The sequence below is a fragment of the Pongo pygmaeus genome, chromosome 2, assembly GCF_028885625.2.
Source record: "Pongo pygmaeus isolate AG05252 chromosome 2, NHGRI_mPonPyg2-v2.0_pri, whole genome shotgun sequence".
NCBI lineage: Eukaryota > Metazoa > Chordata > Mammalia > Primates > Hominidae > Pongo > Pongo pygmaeus.
The window spans coordinates 56565786-56582740 of NC_085930.1; the positions used below are offsets into that span (position 1 = coordinate 56565786).

General features: G+C 43.9%; 1 protein-coding gene across 9 annotated transcripts in view; it reads right to left on the bottom strand.

Annotated features, from left to right (window-relative positions):
* MYLK (myosin light chain kinase) overlaps positions 1-16955 on the bottom strand; it is a 280357-nt gene that overhangs the window by 168759 nt on the left and 94643 nt on the right. For 8 of the 9 annotated variants that reach the window (XM_063661671.1, XM_063661677.1, XM_063661676.1 and 5 more), the window contains one exon: positions 15654-15821. The exons of the other annotated variant lie outside the window; for it this stretch is intronic. In XM_063661671.1, the coding sequence (XP_063517741.1) occupies positions 15654-15818 (165 nt within the window). In that variant the 5' untranslated portion in view covers positions 15819-15821. The remainder of the gene's footprint in view (positions 1-15653; positions 15822-16955) is intronic. 9 annotated transcript variants of the gene reach the window in all.

The following is a 16955-nucleotide window of genomic DNA, read 5'->3' on the forward strand; positions in this document are numbered from 1 at the left end:
ACTATAATACAAGACTGTACAGTGCTTATTTCTGTATGCTATTCTTACCCCAGGTTTATTATTTCCTACCCATATTTTCCCTTCTCTATTCTGACTCCACACCTCTACTCCAGAAGATTCTAAGCATTATAAAATTTAATCTATATGATGCATTCTCAAGGGGGTAATATCATCCCTAAGTTGGGGGGGGGGATAATTGGTTCTCAGGAGTAAGGGGCAAAAAGTCTTACTCTTTTTACATATACACACAGATATACTACAGTACACATATACAGTATAGAGTATAACTGTGGTATTAAATTTGCACTAGAGGATTCCTCAGGAGGGTGATAATGGGGAGATAATGGTGATAATAAGAATCATCAATCCCCATCTCTACTAAACAAAATACAAAAAATTAGCCGAGCGTGGTGGCAGGTGCCTGTAGTCCCAGCTACTCGGGAGGCTGAGGCAGGAGAATGGCGTGAACCCGGGAGGTGGAGCTTGCAGTGAGCCAAGATTGCGCCACTGTACCCCAGCCTGGGCAACAGAGTGAGACTCCATCTCAAAAAAAAAAAAAAAAAAAAAAAAAGAATCACCAATCTATAAGTCAGCAATATGCTCGAGCAGCCCATCAACAGAGAGCCCCTTCCCAGGGCCTGAGATTGTCAGACCCGCCACCCTCAGAAGTAAAATCAGGCAAGACGCAGAAGCCCAGTCAACCCTTCCTCCACTGCCCAGCCACTTCCCACGTGCTCGCCCAGGGGCGGCTGAAACCTGCAGGTGTGATCTTTGCTTCCATCTCTGGAGACTAACAGCTGTCCCTTGAGTGGCTCATAGAAGAACCTGTTTAGGGACAGTGTGGTCAAGTGCAGATTCCTTGGTCTCACCTCAGTGGGTCTGGGTAGGACCCTGCAGGCACCCAGTGGCTTCTGCAGGATCCCACCTTGAGAAACCACTCTCTACAAAGTGCCTCCATGAATGATTCCAGCACTAAGGTGTCCAGAATTTCACTTCAAACCCCAAATAGCTATGTCCTGGCAGCTAAAAATGAAGAGTGGGGGTGGGGTTGGGGATGACTTGACTTTATGACAAAAGAGCTTTGTCTCAGATAATTCATTAATTCAGTACCAGTGTTCACTGTGCATGTGGGGGACTGACTGGCGCCAGTCTGCTCCAGAAACAGTCTCTCCCCACTCCTTTCGGGACTGAGCCATAGCAGCTCTCCCGCCCTCCAGCCCAACACAGTATGGCATTTGATGGGGTTGTGCCTGCACCTGAGCGGACTGGCTGGGGGATGGTGGCCTGGGAACCAGTCTTCCTGGGCCCGACGTCCCCTCGCTGCGCACGGATGAGGCAGGCCCAGCATGACAGGCTGTGGAAAGTATGTTCAGGTGCCTGGCTCCCCTCAGCCTAATGCCTTTTAAGTCAGGATCCAGATTTGATTTGATTTTCCTTGCCTTCCTGGCTCCAACTCTTCCAGGCTCATTTTTCACTCCCCTGTCAGGCTTCCCAGCATTTGGTGGCAGGGTTGAGCCAAGTTCTTCACACTCCACAGACAACCTCCTTCCCAGGCTTGGGACTCTGTGCTCACCATCTAAACTCCAGCTCTCAACAGGCTCTGCCCTGCCCCCACCTTGTCCTGCCGTAATCCCTGCTGGAGTTTTCTGAGTGGCTGAGAGGGACCTGCAACTCTTAGAGGAGTTGCTCAGGGACTCAGCATGCCACCACATGAGAGAAAAACAAGTGAGTCTATTGCTCATCCTCACCATCATTATCAGGACACAAGTCTGTTTTCACCATCACCATCTCCTACCCGCTTTTATTTCAGAGTTCTTCAGCAGAGGCAGGGGACACGGATTAATTTGAAGGAAACATCAGGTCCAATGTGTGGCATCAGAACACGCTTCCTCATTCCCACACGACATGCCAGCACTCAAGGTTGATGTGCATGTAGTGGGTGTGGAAAGTGCATATTTAGAGCCTCAGCAAGTTGAGGATGTCAAACCTTTGAATACAGGGACAGTGTCTTGGTTTTCTTTCTTTTTTAAAAAATTTTATTATTATTATACTTTAAGTTTTAGGGTACATGTGCACAATGTGCAAGTTTGTTACATATGTATACATGTGCCATGTTGGTGTACTGCACCCATTAATTCGTCATTTAGCATTAAGTATATCTCCTAATGCTATTCCTTCCCCTCCCCACACCCCACAACAGTCCCCGGAGTGTGATGTTCCCCTTCCTGTGTCCATGTGTTCTCGTTGCTCAATTCCTCTGTCATCTGTTTATTGCAGGAGTACAAACATCCTGCATACCATTAGTGTTTACTGAAAAAACCTGCAAACTAGTCACTTAAGTCAGCCTGTCACTTAAGTAGCACTGGGGTCAACTGGTAAGCATGCTCATAAAACCACCAGGTCCCTACTCCAAAATCTCGTTTAAAGTTTATTTTTATGGTTGGGCGCGGTGGCTCATGCCTGTAACCCCAGCACTTTAGGCAGCCTAGGCAGGTGGATCACCTGACATCAGGAGTTTGAGACCAGCCTGACCAATGTGGTGAAACCCTGTCTCTACTAAAAATACAAAAATTAGCCCGGCATGGTGGCATGTGCCTGTAATCCCAGCTACTTAGGAGGGTGAGACAGGAGAATTGCCTGAACCCGGGAGGCAGAAGTTGCAGTGAGCCGAGATGGCGCCACTGTACTCCAGCCTGGGCAACAGAGCGAGACTCTGTCTCAAAAAATAAAATAAAATAGAAATAAATGTATTTTTATGAAACCATGTTATGTTGGAACAGGAAGGGGCATCACAGTCATCTGGTTCAACTCTCTCATTTTATAGGATGAGGAAACTATAGCCCAGAGGACAGAGTTAATTAGAGACAAAGACCCAAGCACATGACACCAGAACTGCCCTCCTTCCAGATCACACTGTTGGTCTTAAGAGAGGCAGCTTCTTAGGATAGCCGAAAAGCTGCCCAGTAAATGCGTTTGCAAATGACAGCACTTTGGCATCACAGGGCTGACTGCAGTGCCCCAGAGTATTTAAATCCATCCCTGCTCAGCCATCACCTAACCAAGTCTGACTGAATATCTACCACGGGCCAGGCACTGTCCTAGGTGCTATACAGAACACAAAGATGAATAAGAGATTGTCTAGAGGCTCACATTCTAGAGACAAGTACTTAAATAACCAGAACATAAAGCCAAAGATACACAGTACAGGAAAGCCCCAGGGTGATTCAGCAGGAAAGAGAACACAACCGGAAAGGAAAAGCAGGATGGGCTCCCTGCAAGAGGTGATATTTGGAAGAAGCAGGATAGCACTATGATAGATTAGGGGTCCAGGCTCCAGTTAGAAAGGATGACGGAAGTCCAAGAGGCAAATCCCGGGACCTCCTCAGGGAATGTAGGGCCTGGCAACTGGGAAGAGTGCTGGTCTGGGGAACTAGACCCACATCGTGGAGAAAGGCAAGTGCCAGGCCAGGAGTCTGCAGTCAGAACAACTGGAGGCTTCTGGCCAGAGATGAAGTGCTCCAAGCCAATTGTTGGGAAGACCCTCACAGTAGATGAAGCCTGGAAGGGACTGAGGGAGGAGCTCTGGGAGCACTGGGCCACCAAGTCTCCAGTAACTCTGCCCTCCAGTGGCTGGACAAATGGAATCCTGAGGGGGTCACTAGAGGCCTGGCCTCATCCTTCAGTCGAGCTCTCCTGGAGGGTGCTGTGCTCTTAGAGGCACTGGCCCTCCATGCACACACTTCCCTCCATTTCATTCTGCATATCTTTCCCCAAGTGCTGACAAATGGGAGAGGGGGTAACTAGCACTCTCTACCCTCTAACAAAACTAGAAGGGGTTCTGTAAAATGCCACACAAACCTATGGCATATTATTAAAAATCAAATGTGATCAGAACAAACCACAAAGAAAACTCCAACACCAACTCCAATACAAATAGGCACTGAATAAAATAATAAAATGTTGAAGATGGGAGCAACGGTCAAGATGATTTGGTCCAACTCTCAGCCTGATGTGTAGATCTCAACACCACAGTCCTCACAAGTGATGGCCAGCCCTCCCCAAGCACCTCCTCAAACCACAAACAGCCTACACAGTAGCCAGCTCATGGTAAAGTGCTTCATAAACATTACTTGAATGAATCAAATCTAAACACTCAAGATCTATCTTAAATAAAAACAGAACATTAAGGAGACAAGAGATTAATATTTAGAAAACTTACAGACTGAATAAATAATCTCTTTTTACTGGGCATCTACCAGGAGCTGGCACCGAGGTGTGTTTTATAAAAACGAGGCATGTAAAACAGAGAACACACACTACAACAGAGAAATCATAGAATTTCAGATGTTGAAGCGTCTTAGGGATCATCTGAATCATGATTTTATAAGAAGGAATGTGAGACTCGGGAAGGTTTAGTGGTTTGTAGAAAGTTTAAGGCAACTATGTGGGAACTACAACCCCAGTCCAGGGCTCTTTCCACAACACACTATGTTAATTATCTAATTAAAATCTAAATTGTGGAGTGCAGAATACAACCCTCTTGGAATATGGAAATGGAAAGCAATGCAATGAGGTAGAAGAGCTAGAAAAGGCTTCATAGAGGAAGGAAAGTTTAATTTTCTGTTTTGATATTGAGAATTCATTAGTTGCAAGATCACTGAAGACAGCAATCATGTTTTATTTTTCTTTGTGTCTCCAGAGTCTGGAGCACAGAGGAGGCTCAACTCACATTGGTCATTATTTATGAAAGTAGTGTCTTACTTATTAACTTTACTTAGAGTTGGAAGGAAGATAGATATTAGAAGGAATCTGAATATCCTGGGCTCTCCAGAAATTGTATCTATGTGAACAAATGAACCAGACCTCAGTGCTATTGCTCATGCCTGTGTAGATCCCCTACACCACTTTGAGTATACAGTTAAGAGGAAGAAAACCCCAATCTGGTCTCTTTATCTCTCATCAGTCATTTTACCACTCAGCTTTGTTTCCATTTCAAGGCAGACAGTTGAGATAATTGGAAACACGTTAAAACAATAGGAGCCTAAGGCCTTATTAGTAGAGAGACAGACATATCTAGACAGCGCCAGCCATCTAGTAAGTAAACCTCACTGAGAAATTTTAAAAACGCAGACACTTAAAGAACTTACAACAAAAAATAATTCTATTCATACAGTTCCAAATACTCTTCTAATTTTAGGTAGTGAACATATTGATGGATTTTCTATGGTTGTGATCAGAGTGTGCACAGTGTTTGTTCTACTTTTCTTCCTACTTTGTTATTCACACGCATTTTCATTTATGGATATAGCTACCACAATGACAGATAGGTGATTATGTAATATCTGCCATATTGATGTGTTTGTATAATAATCTATCTCCTTTTGAGTACAAACTAGTTCCTTTTTTGTTATTAAAAATAGTGCTTTGGACATCTTTGTAGCAACCACATTTTTTCTTCTCCTTTATGAGTTAAGTTATAGTGTCAAAAGCAGAATTCTTGGCAAGGCACATCAACAGTTTTATTGCCCTTGTAACATTCTGCCAATCTAAGCCCCAAGGAGGCTGAACCAATAATCAGTACTTCCAACAAAGGAAAACCTCACCTGTTTCCTCACAGTCCCAGCAGTGGGTCTTGGTATCTTATTTTGCTAGTTTTTTAGGTGCATAAATACTTTTAAGGTATTTTGATTTCCGTTTGTTTAAATGCCAGCAGAGTTGTGTAATTTTTAAAATGCAGTGTTATATATTTTCCATGCCCGGACTTTGTCTACACTTCTTTCACTGTAAACTGTGTATTCATCTTTGACAATCTGTCAAATAGAATCTGGACATTGAACTCAGAGAGCTGTACTGAGTCTTCTTGCAGGCATTTTTATTGTGCTTTTAAAAAATATACAGAAGTAATTCCTGCCTACTGTTTACAAAAAATTCAAGCAATAAGAATGTGTATAAAGTAAAAGGTGAAAGTTGAGGGTATAAAATGGCTAAAGGTTTCTTTCCTTTTTTATCTTTCCCCTCCGTGCAATAGTATTACTTCTCAGCTATAACCCTTGACATAATCCATTTTTCTTTTAATTATTTTTATTTTGCTCTGTGTCTATTTCTTGATTGAAGAATTTAGACAGCACTTAGTGGAGTTCCACAGGAGTGATGAGAAACTTCTCTGGCTTACGGTGCCTCCCTCTTACTGGCCTTGACTTGATTTTTAGATCTTTTATTGGACATTTATAGCATAATCACTAACTCCAATGCCTACAGGGGCTGGGCAGGAAACACAGGTAGGGAATGTGGGCTGGGACAAGAAATGTCACGAGGCCCTTGCTGTCCATTTCCTGCTTTCCCATTATGAATATAGTCTTGGCTAGGAGAAAAGCAAAGCCCTCACTGGCAACAGGCACTTGTCCTTAGTGTTGGGAGATGCCTTGGAATGGTGGGGACTATAACGACCTGGAAACTAATGCCAGACACAGTGATGGCACCCTCTGGGCCAGTGTGGCCATGTGGAAACATTGCCAGCTCTAATTTGTAAAGAAAAGCCACTTATACACGAGTCGTATGTGTACATCTTCCATTTGCAAATCTTTGCTCAAACTTTTTGAGAACACCACTGGCCAAACACAAAAGGTCTGTGTGCCAAATACGGCCCATGAGTTGACTTCCTTTTTTTTTTACCTCTGTCATTATGGTTTTAAGTCACATACTTAAACCTGTTATTTGACCCATCCATTTTAGACGGAATCTCTTTACTTCCCACTGTGTAAGATAGGGACATTAGTATCACTATATTTTTCTCTTCCTCTGTTTTTCTGTCTCTACCTTACCATTCACCATCCCTCTACTTCTGGCTTGTCAAAACTTACATGATTTACTTTCTGTTCTGTAACTATAATGAACACTTTTGAGTTTTGTCTATGGATTGATTTTTAAAAACAACAATTTTCTTGATAGCAATATTATATTGTATAAATGTTGTTTTCAGACATCTGGTGTCCATGAATTAACTGTTAACCATCAGTGGCTGAAGAACTAGTTTCCAAATGCAGGTGGCTTCTGTGGGTTTTCTACCTCTTAGGAGTAGTCCTATCTCCCTGAATGAAGGGGCGGACTGCAAGCCCCACATGGAGAATGTCTATTAGCAGTCATGGTCACAGGCTTGATCATGGAGCAAGTGGACAGATGATGGCACATCCAACACACTTCCATCCTGTTTCTTATAAACTAACATCTACAGCAGGAGCTTCAATTCTCTCCATATACATGTTTAGTAAATAGGCTTTCCTTTAATCACCCCGACTTCTGCCCTACATCCACTCCTAATCTCCAAATCCTTTAATCTCAAATATATGGCTGAAGCCTCACCCCTTAACTGTTCTGCAGGCAGAGCTAATATGTCCTTCAATGCAATGCCAAGAAAATCTCTCATCCACTAATGTCCCTCTCACGTTTTTAGCGCAGCTATGAATGCATTCTCTTTGGACCTCTTCATGTTTATTTCGATGTCATATTTGTCAGGAAGGGAAGTTAATACGTCTGTTCAGTCCACCATTTTGAACCCAAAGTGACCACCAGCTGTTGACTACGGTAAACTTTCAGTAATACTTGCCCTGCCACTTCTCATACTTCTGCTTTCCCTTTGAGTACTTTGGGAACTCTGTGACACCTGGTCTACCAGCCACATGGAATAGACACCTGTGGAAAATTTGGGAGCACATTCAAGCTTGCTGGGATATCAAGGTTAGCATTCTACAATGAAGATGAAGGACAAAGATTCTCTCATCAACAGATCATATTTTTCTTTGAATGAATCTTGAGAATTCACGTAATTCTCAAGAATGTAATGCCTTCATTTTATTGTGAATGGAACAACTATTTCCAGTCTATCTTCTAGCTGTGGGTTAGTGTTATACAGTATGCGAAGTGGAATTATGTATGAGAATGCTCTCGATCAGCCCTGTCTGAAAGGACATTCTATGATAATGGAAATGTTCAAGAATCTGTGCTGTCCAATACGGTAGCCATTAGCCCCATGTGACTATTGAGCACTTAAAATGTGGCTGATGTGGCTGAGGAATTGAATTTTCAATTTTATTTAATTTAAATTCATGTTAATTTAAATTTAAGTAGCCACATGTGACTAGTGGGTAGGTATCCTATTGGACAACGCAATTCTGCTTGAACAGCTCACTGTCATTGAAGAAGCAAAAGATAAACAATAATGGATCAAATTATAAATTGATTTAAAAACTGATAAAGAGTAGGCTGGGCATGGTGGCTCACGCCTGTAATCCCAGCACTTTGGGAGGCCGAGGTGGGCAGATCACCTGAGGCCAGGAGTTCGAGACCAGCCTAGCCAACATGGTGAAACCCTGTCTCTACTAAAAATACAAAAATTAGCCGGGTGTGGTGGCACACGCCTGTAGTCCCAGCTACTCAGGAGGCTGAGGCAGGAGTGTTGCTCGAATCTGGGAGGTGGAGGTTGCAGTGAACCGAGACTGTGTCACTGCACTCCAGCTTGGGGCAACAGAGTAAGACTCCATCTCAAAAAAAAAATTGATAAAGAGTAAAAATAAGTCTCATATATATATATATGTATTATAGGCGTTCAGAGAAGGGAAGAATTGAGGGTTAGAAAGTTCAGGATTAGAGGTGTGAAGTGGATCTGTGTGCTAGTGTGAAAACAAAAACACCGAAAGACATTCAGTAAAACGAGCAAGTTGCAGATGGTTACTAGAGGCTGGAAAGGGTAGTGGGAGGGTGGGGGTGGGGGAGGAGGGGGGGATGGCTAATGGGTACAAAAAATATAGAAAAAATAAGACCTACTATTCAATAGCACAACAGGGTACCTATAGTCAATAATAATTGTATTTTTCAAAATAAAGAGTGTAATTGACTTGTTTGTAACTCAAAGGATAAATGCTTGAGGGGATGGATACCCTATTCTCTACAATGTGTTTATTTCACATTGCGTGCCTTATCAAAATATCTCATGTACCCCATAAATATATATTTCCTACTATGAACTCACACAAAAAATAGAAAGAGCAAATTGTAGGTTATTATGCATACATGGCCCATTTGTGTATATATAAGAACATTTAGATATATGCTCATATTTGTATAGATCATTTCTGAAAGGATACTCAACATTATCAATGGTGGCCACCTATGGAGAGTAGAAGTAAGGGCTAAGGCAAATAACTTTTAACTTTGTCTGAATTTTTGTTTTAAAAATAGTTTAGCATTTAAATCATGTTTTTCTCTGTAACAAAGTTATAGGCACAGAGATTATTAGTGAATAATACCTTTTTAAAAGGCCAAAGTAGTCAACTCTTTCCTGTGGCTATTAGTCAAGAATGATCTTATATGATTATTGTGAATTTTCTACATCCTATAACCATGGCTCTTCTGTACTCTAATGAAGTGCTTTAAAAGGAAGCATAAGGAAAGTAGCCTGAAGGAGGTAGAATTTAAATCAGATCCTGAGGCTGGGTAGAATGGAAAGAAGGAAGGGCATTCTTGATATAGGCACAGGCTGTGGAGGAGCAGGAAGCAGGTGCACAGGGGTGTAGCTGGTGCAGAATGAGGGCTCTGAAGCCAGGCAGGGAGTGCTGATGGGGTAACAGAGACACAGGACCCTAAAAGAAATACAGGGTCAAATCCTTATGGGCTTGACTGGCAAGACACCGGGAGTCTTAGACACTTCACCACTGTGGTTCTCCTCAGGGGCACCAAACACTGCTTGAGCATTCATCATATGGCAGGCATTCATCTTATTCAAAGATGGATAAGAAACAGTCAACGCGTTCAAGGAACCAGATGAGACATGTGAAGGGGCAGTGTCATGCGGCAGGAGGAACATGAGACTTAGGTCCATTAAAACTGGCTCTAACACTTACTGGTGTAAATGTTATAATCCCTTGGAGTCCCCAGGTTTTCTTACCCTATAAAAATCAGGATAAAAGCTGCCTTGCCAGGAGGATAAAATGATTAAGATTGTAAGCCTGGCACCAATAAGCCATTAACAAATATGTTAGTCCCCTTTCTATCATATCTACCCCATTCCTAACCCCAAACCAATAGGAAGATAAAATATGCTTCTTGTTTACCCTTTCTCCACAAAGGTGGGGCCAGAGCAAAGGATTTGCACTGTGCCTGTGTGGGCCAGGGGAGCAGGACCATCACCAAAATACATCAGATGGAAGAAGGGAGGGAAAGGCGACAAGGCTGGAGGGTGAGGAGCTGGTCATCAAAGGCCTTTTAAGCAGTGCTGCAGAATTTCATTCAAGGGGAACCATCCAAGGTTCCAGCGTATAAAGCAGGAGGTGGCACCGTCAGATCTACGTGGTAGGAAGATCACTTAAGTAGCAGAAGGAAGGATGAACTGGAAGGGCAGAAATCAGAGCAGGAAACCAGTCTTCAAGCCACTCCCAGCCTCATCTTAATCTCTCAATTCCTATAGTAGAAACTATTTCTTGAAGAAATTCAAGCACCTAATTATACATTGTTATATCTTGCTGTTCTATATGCACATTCTTCTCCAGAACCACATCATTAAGACTCCTGAGGACAGAAAGCAAACCAGACATTTCTTTCAAATTTCTCAAAGTGCTAAACATGGTGGCTGACTGCTTCTGAGCTGGAAGTGAACTGAGTTGAAAGTCATTGGGAGACGGATACACTACTGTTTAAAGTGGAAATTGAGGAATTATTCATGCTTCCATGGTTCAGTATTTTCATGTTCCCTTCCTCCACCTTCCACAGCTTAGAAAGAAACATGCCTTGACAGGGCCAGGGCTGGCTCTTTATCACAAAGCCCACTTCAGCAAACGCTAAGGCCAGCAGTGTGAGCCGAAACCTCATTTGGGCTGTACTTCTCAAGAGACACTAAAGTATTAGCTCATCTGAGTCATAGCACAGCCAAGGCTTGTCACCACGTTTGCTTTTTTTTTCTGATAAGAATAAATTCCAGGGTAGAAGGGAAGAAATCTCCAGTAATTTCAGCATTTTTCCCACCATTGCTCTCTTTTCATACTTGACTCTGGTGGGGAAAGCAGCCCATCAACACTTCAGCTGCCAGCATGGGCAACAGAGCAGCTAGGGGTGTTTCCACCAGCCCCTGGCATTCGTGGAGACCTGGCTGTCTATACATGGAAGCCCCCAGCCACCCCTGAGGCCCAGCAATGAACACCAGACAGTGGCGCAGTCCTGTGCACTTCTCGCCCCATCCTACTTACATCCTGTTCTACTAGGCACGTGAGCGGAACACAGAGCCCACGTCTGAATTTTCATCTATCTCACTGTCCTCCCAAGCAAACAGCTGCCCTTTGACCCTGCCCCCCAAGGCCTAACAACATCTTCTCATGGGAAGAGGCCTACACAGGTGTTAAAAGTGTGCTCAGGGCCATTTGGTAAAGAATTCCTGGGTCCTGGGTGCCCAGCACATGGGGGAGGTTTGCTCCGGTGGGCATATCCCTTGGGCAGACAGACAGGTCTCCTGCTCTGCTGCTCTATGGAGAGAGAACAGCTGGATAAAGGAACAGGGGCTTCTAGGTTGTGGGCACGGGAAGAAGGATCTGGTTGCCTGGGTCTAAAGGTGGAAATGAGATAAAGTTGTATTGATTCCTGAAAATATAGTCTCCTCAAGCTTTGGGCTGGCAAAGCTAAAAAAAAAAAAAAAAAAAAAAAAAGGAACGGAAGGGAAGGAGAGGGGAGAGGAGGGAAGGGGCTTAGGTCAAATCAGTAGACACTAATCAAATAGTAGTTGTTGACTTCCTCTCATAAACCCTAGGTCCTGCTGGTTCAAGCCTAATGGCCACAGCCAGGGAGTGAATGAATTCTTCGAGAATGATTTCACTGCAGGACCACAATCAACTTAGAAAAAGGAACCCCCATCCCTGTGCAATGTCTTCTCTCCTATTCATTCCCTTCATTTAAGGAGCCACTATCTCCACATGCATCTCGCGAGCTATTTATCAGTTAGGAATACTTTCTGTAACATTTCCTGTGTGAATCACTGCAAAGATCGTATCTGGGACACGCTTTGAGCTTTAGGATTTGTGTCTCTTAGCTGCTGGTTCTTTTCACTCCCTCCATTGCTGTCCCCCTACCCCCAAACAATCCTTAGTGTGCAGGCTTGTTGCCTCATGGTTTTAATCTGGCTGCCCAAGCACCAGGCATTACACCTGTATTCAAGGCAGGAAGCAAGGGAAGGGTGGAATATGAGAGCACCAGTGATGTCTTTTTATCTTCCTTTAATCAGAAAAGCAAGGGCTTTTCCAGAAGCTCCCTATCTGACTTCAGCCCAAATGTGTCACTGGGCTACCCTTAGCTGCAAAGGAAGCCTCTACAGTGGACCCCATCATGGAACAGGGCAAAGGCAAAGGGGCCTGGTCATGGGTTATGTGTTGGCTACCCAGTGTATCTCCCACAAGGTGGAAAAGCCCTAAAGGCTGTGAGGGACTGAGCCCACAGAGATGAACATCTCATCGTTTGGAGCTCCTCGGAAAGAGGCTTGAACCACCAGGGGGTGCCTATTATCCCATCTTAATGTCACCCAAGTCTCTAGGTAGAAAGAGGAGCTTTATTGAAGGAAGTGGTTCATTAAGTCCTTTGTCTAAAAATAGGCATAAAAAGGAAAAGGGGCAGAGTAGGCAATGGTTCTTAACGTCTTATGAGAATAAAAACCAAAAGCACACATTTGAAGAACTTCTGATTGGCAGCTCCAAAGGCAGTAGGAAACAAATCTTTAGAACTTTGTCACATCTGTGGTGTCCACTGTGCTTCTCAGTGATGGGAGGGTCCCTGAACCTCTTTCAGAAGAAGCTGGAAAGTCCTAGGACCCTCCACTGCCTCCACTGTGGGGGCAACTTCACGGAGGAAAGCAGGCAGAGGTGCTGTGGACAGAGGCCAGGAAGAAGATTCCTGTCAGCTGTGATGGGGACCAGCCTGGGCCCAAGAAGTTGCTTGAAGGCATACTTTTTAAGTTAGTCACTCATAAGAGGTTCTGCAAGAGCTCAGTTACCAGAGAAATGTGCTCCTGAGGCCATCCTGAGAGTGATACCAGGACTGGTTCTGTGACGACTGAGCACCTAGAACAGGACCTGGAGGGAGGGGTGTGTCCCAGGACCTGGAGGGAGGGGTCGGCTGCAGGCAAGGTCAAGTGGCCCCAACAGTGAAGGCTGACATGCATTGAAGGCAGATCACCACTGACTATGCCCAATAGGGAACTGCAAGTTTTGAGTGTTTGGAGCTTATTATAACCAGCAACTCCTGCTCAAAAACCATGCCACCTCAGGCTAACACCACCTAACTTTTCACTTCTTTGAGGTCACCAGGTCAGAAACACCCCCTGTTTAACTTCGTCTTTGGTATCAAAACAACCAGCTCTCTTCTTCTGGGATCATGTGATGTGGCCCTTCCCTGATGCAAAAATCTCTTTGTGTTGTTTCCTACACTAACAATACACACTTGCAGCATGCTAGCTTCCAGGGCATTTTCTTCTACAGTTTCTCTGTCTGCATTTGTCTCTGCAAGACAGCTGGATGCTTTCGACGTCTCTCTGGAATAGTCTTTCTTCTGTATACACCAGTGTGCTGCCAAGGCATTGTTCTGGGTTAATTCAAGTCAGGTGGTAAGTGGTCAAGTAGTACTGCAGTCTGACTCATAAGGAACACATGCATTTTGACATATAGTCCACATGTAATAGACAAGGTCAACTATTTCATCCATATAAGAAAAATAAAATTTTCACATAGAGAAAGCTACATTTTAAGAATACTGCAGTCAACACTGAATTAAATGACTCTAAATTGTTCACGTTAAAATGGTTAAATTTATGTTATGTAAATTTCAACTCCTTAAGAAAAATACTGTCTTACCAAAGTATACTTTCTAACTTTATGAAGTACTTTCACTATCTATCAACTTTTCTTCTTGCACCCCTGTGGGCCAGAAATACAGAAAAGCCAGTTGTCTTTTCTCAGAGAAGGAAACCTTAGCCACATAGAAGGTGTGGCTTGCCAACCAGAGGACACTGAGCTCCAGTGTGTTGGCTCCTGGCCAGTGCTCAGGAGATGGAAGTTCCAAATCAAGTCACTCAAGGCATAGTTCTTTCATGACACTAAGGTCAGCAAAGGAAGCAAAGGCATCATCACATGACATGGAGGCTGCCGTCTCTTCCTCTCCACGTTTGTTTGAATTGAGGAAGGAATTTGCGTCTCAGAAGCAGTATGGCAGGAGAGTGGGTGTGCAGTTAAGATCTATTTTGCTGTCTGAGTCATTTCTCAAATGTTTTTACTTTTTAATTTTCTAAGCATATAATTCAGTATTTTGTAAGTACTGTACATTAAAAAGTTGTACAACCACCACTACTAATTTCAGAACATTTTCATCAGCCCCAAATAAATCCTGTACCTATCAGCAGTCACTCCCCATCTCTTTTCCCCCCAGCCCTTGGTGACCACCTTTCTACTTTCTGTCTCTATAGATATTCCTATTCTGGACATTTCATATAAATGGAATCCTATAATCAGTGGCTTTTTTGTGTCTGGCTTCTTTCACTTAGCATAATGTTTCATCCATGTTATAGCATGAGTCAGTACTTCATTCCTTTTTATAGTCATCTAAGTCATTTATGAGCCCCCAGCGATTCTTCCTGTTGCTTCTTTCCTGTTAGCTATGAGGGTAAAAGGACAGAGGGAACCAGAGTCAGGGCAACAGAAGACAGCCTTCATCCTGGTAGTGCCCAGAGAGAAACAGACTCCTCAGGAACATCACTAACATCCCCAACAATCTTCTGGTAAAAGATATGAAGGGACTAGTAGGTCAGAATCATTAGCAAACAGTCTTGACTACACAGGTCCATGCACAGCATGCAATTCAGTACAGCCCCAGGCCATTTTCAAGGCAGCAACCCCTGCAAACTCTCCAGACAACCACGTAGCCAGACCCGCCACTTACACAGAGGTAAGGTCTGGCATCATACAAAAAGAATCATCTGCCTGACCCCCTCCTACAAACTTTCAGGAGCTCCCTCTTAGACTGCTGAGTCATAGTGCAACTATTCTTCAGTGTTCTCTTCTCCTTTGAGTACAAGGTAGAAAAGGAATGATCATGCCTATTTGTAGAAGAGGAAGTGGAGTCCCAGTAACAGCAAGGGACCAGTATTCATTTACGACAGGTGACAGAAGTGAAATGAGAGGTCCTATTACTGCTCCGGGTATACCAAGTGGATGTACAAGAAGGTCGGCTAACTAAACATTCCTTCCACGGAAAAAGCAAGAGAAAAATTACAGTCAATTCTCAATTGTCCAGATTTGAGGACATATATAAACCCAAGCTGTATTCTTCCTGCCACTGGACCGTGTTTTCTTTTTCTGTAATACGTAGCATGTACCCAGAACACAACCTACATTAACAGCAAAACATCACAGGATGGTCAACTTGCAGCGTCCTCCCCACCCCCAAGTTCTCCAGCACAGACCAAAGCCCATCACAAACAAAAGAGAAAAGTGGCACAGGTTCATTTTACATGAAGGTCCAAAAGAAAACTGAGCCTTCTATTAGATCCAGCCGGCCCAGGAAAAGGCTTGACAAGGAGCAGTGGTCCCTGCCCATCCTTCCCCACAGCCTCCCCATCCAGCCACACTTCTTACCCGCCCTTCGAACTTGGCGGTGGCTCCTTCTTTGATGCAGAGGTTCCGAGGGGGCAAAATGAAAGCAGGGGCCTCTGTCAGGGGCATGGAGTCAACTCTTGAGGGATCCACACTGAGGGAGGTTTTGGAAATGTGTGACGAGGCAACCAGTTTCACATCCCCCATGGTCTGCAAAAAGGAAGGAAGAGGACCAGGTCAGATGAGACAAAGCACAGCCCTGTCTTCCCTTCAGGCATCAGGTGTGTCCAGTCTGGAGGTGTGGCTTTTACGTGGAGCAGATCCCCAGTTAGGTCAGTGTCCATCCACAGCTCCTCTGTGAAGATGAGAGGCTCTGTCTTTTATACACAAAGTGCCAGGACAAGGCCGAGCCCATCCCAGACAAATGTTCTAGTTCCCAGGGCAATGCCCTGCCTCCTCAAAACCCTGTGGGGAATTTCCCATCTTTTCACTGACCCCTTCTTCTAGAAAAGGGGAAGCTGGGGACAAGAATGGAGAAATAGTTCTTATAATAGGTATCTATAATCTGTATTTAATAGTCACTAACTCTTCAGGACCAACATCTACATTAAGCACTTCTGGTAGAAAGTAGAAACTGCTTTAGCCTGAACTGCAAGAGCTCGCAGGCTATAGAAAGATGGGATCCATACTCCAAGAGAAGAAGGTAGTTTGGGGTTAGTATGGCAAGGACCCTGGGTGAGGTAAGGGGAGAGTCTTGGCTGAGTGAAGGGAAGGAGGCAGGCAAGGGGGGACATCCCACCTCTGAGGAGCAGATTGTGAACAAGGCTCCAAGATCACAGATCATCAGAGAAGGGGGGTGTTTTCAGATTATCCAGGCTAATGCCTCTGTTTATAATTGAAGCCCAGAGAGGGTAAGTCACTTGCCTCAGGAGACAGAGCAAAATGATGGCATCACTGGCAAGAACACCTTAAGCCCTGACTCCTGGTCCAGGGCCTACTGGAGACTAGATAAGATGTGACTGGGGCTGGCAAGGGTAGCAGAAGAACGGGCTGACGTGAGAAGTAACAGATGACTACCCATTAGAGCGATCGTCAACTCTTTTGTGATATTTTATTATTCTTAATTTTAAATACATTTCATCATAAAACTTGAAAATTACCAATATGTAAAAATAATAAGTTATCATTTATTGAGAATACATTCTGTTCCAGGCACTGTATCAAGCACTTTATACATTATTTCATTTGTTTTAATCCTCAGAACAACCCCATGAGGTATGTATAGTCATCATTTTGCAAATAAAGAAGCTGAGGTCAGACAGATGGAATAACTTGCCCATTACA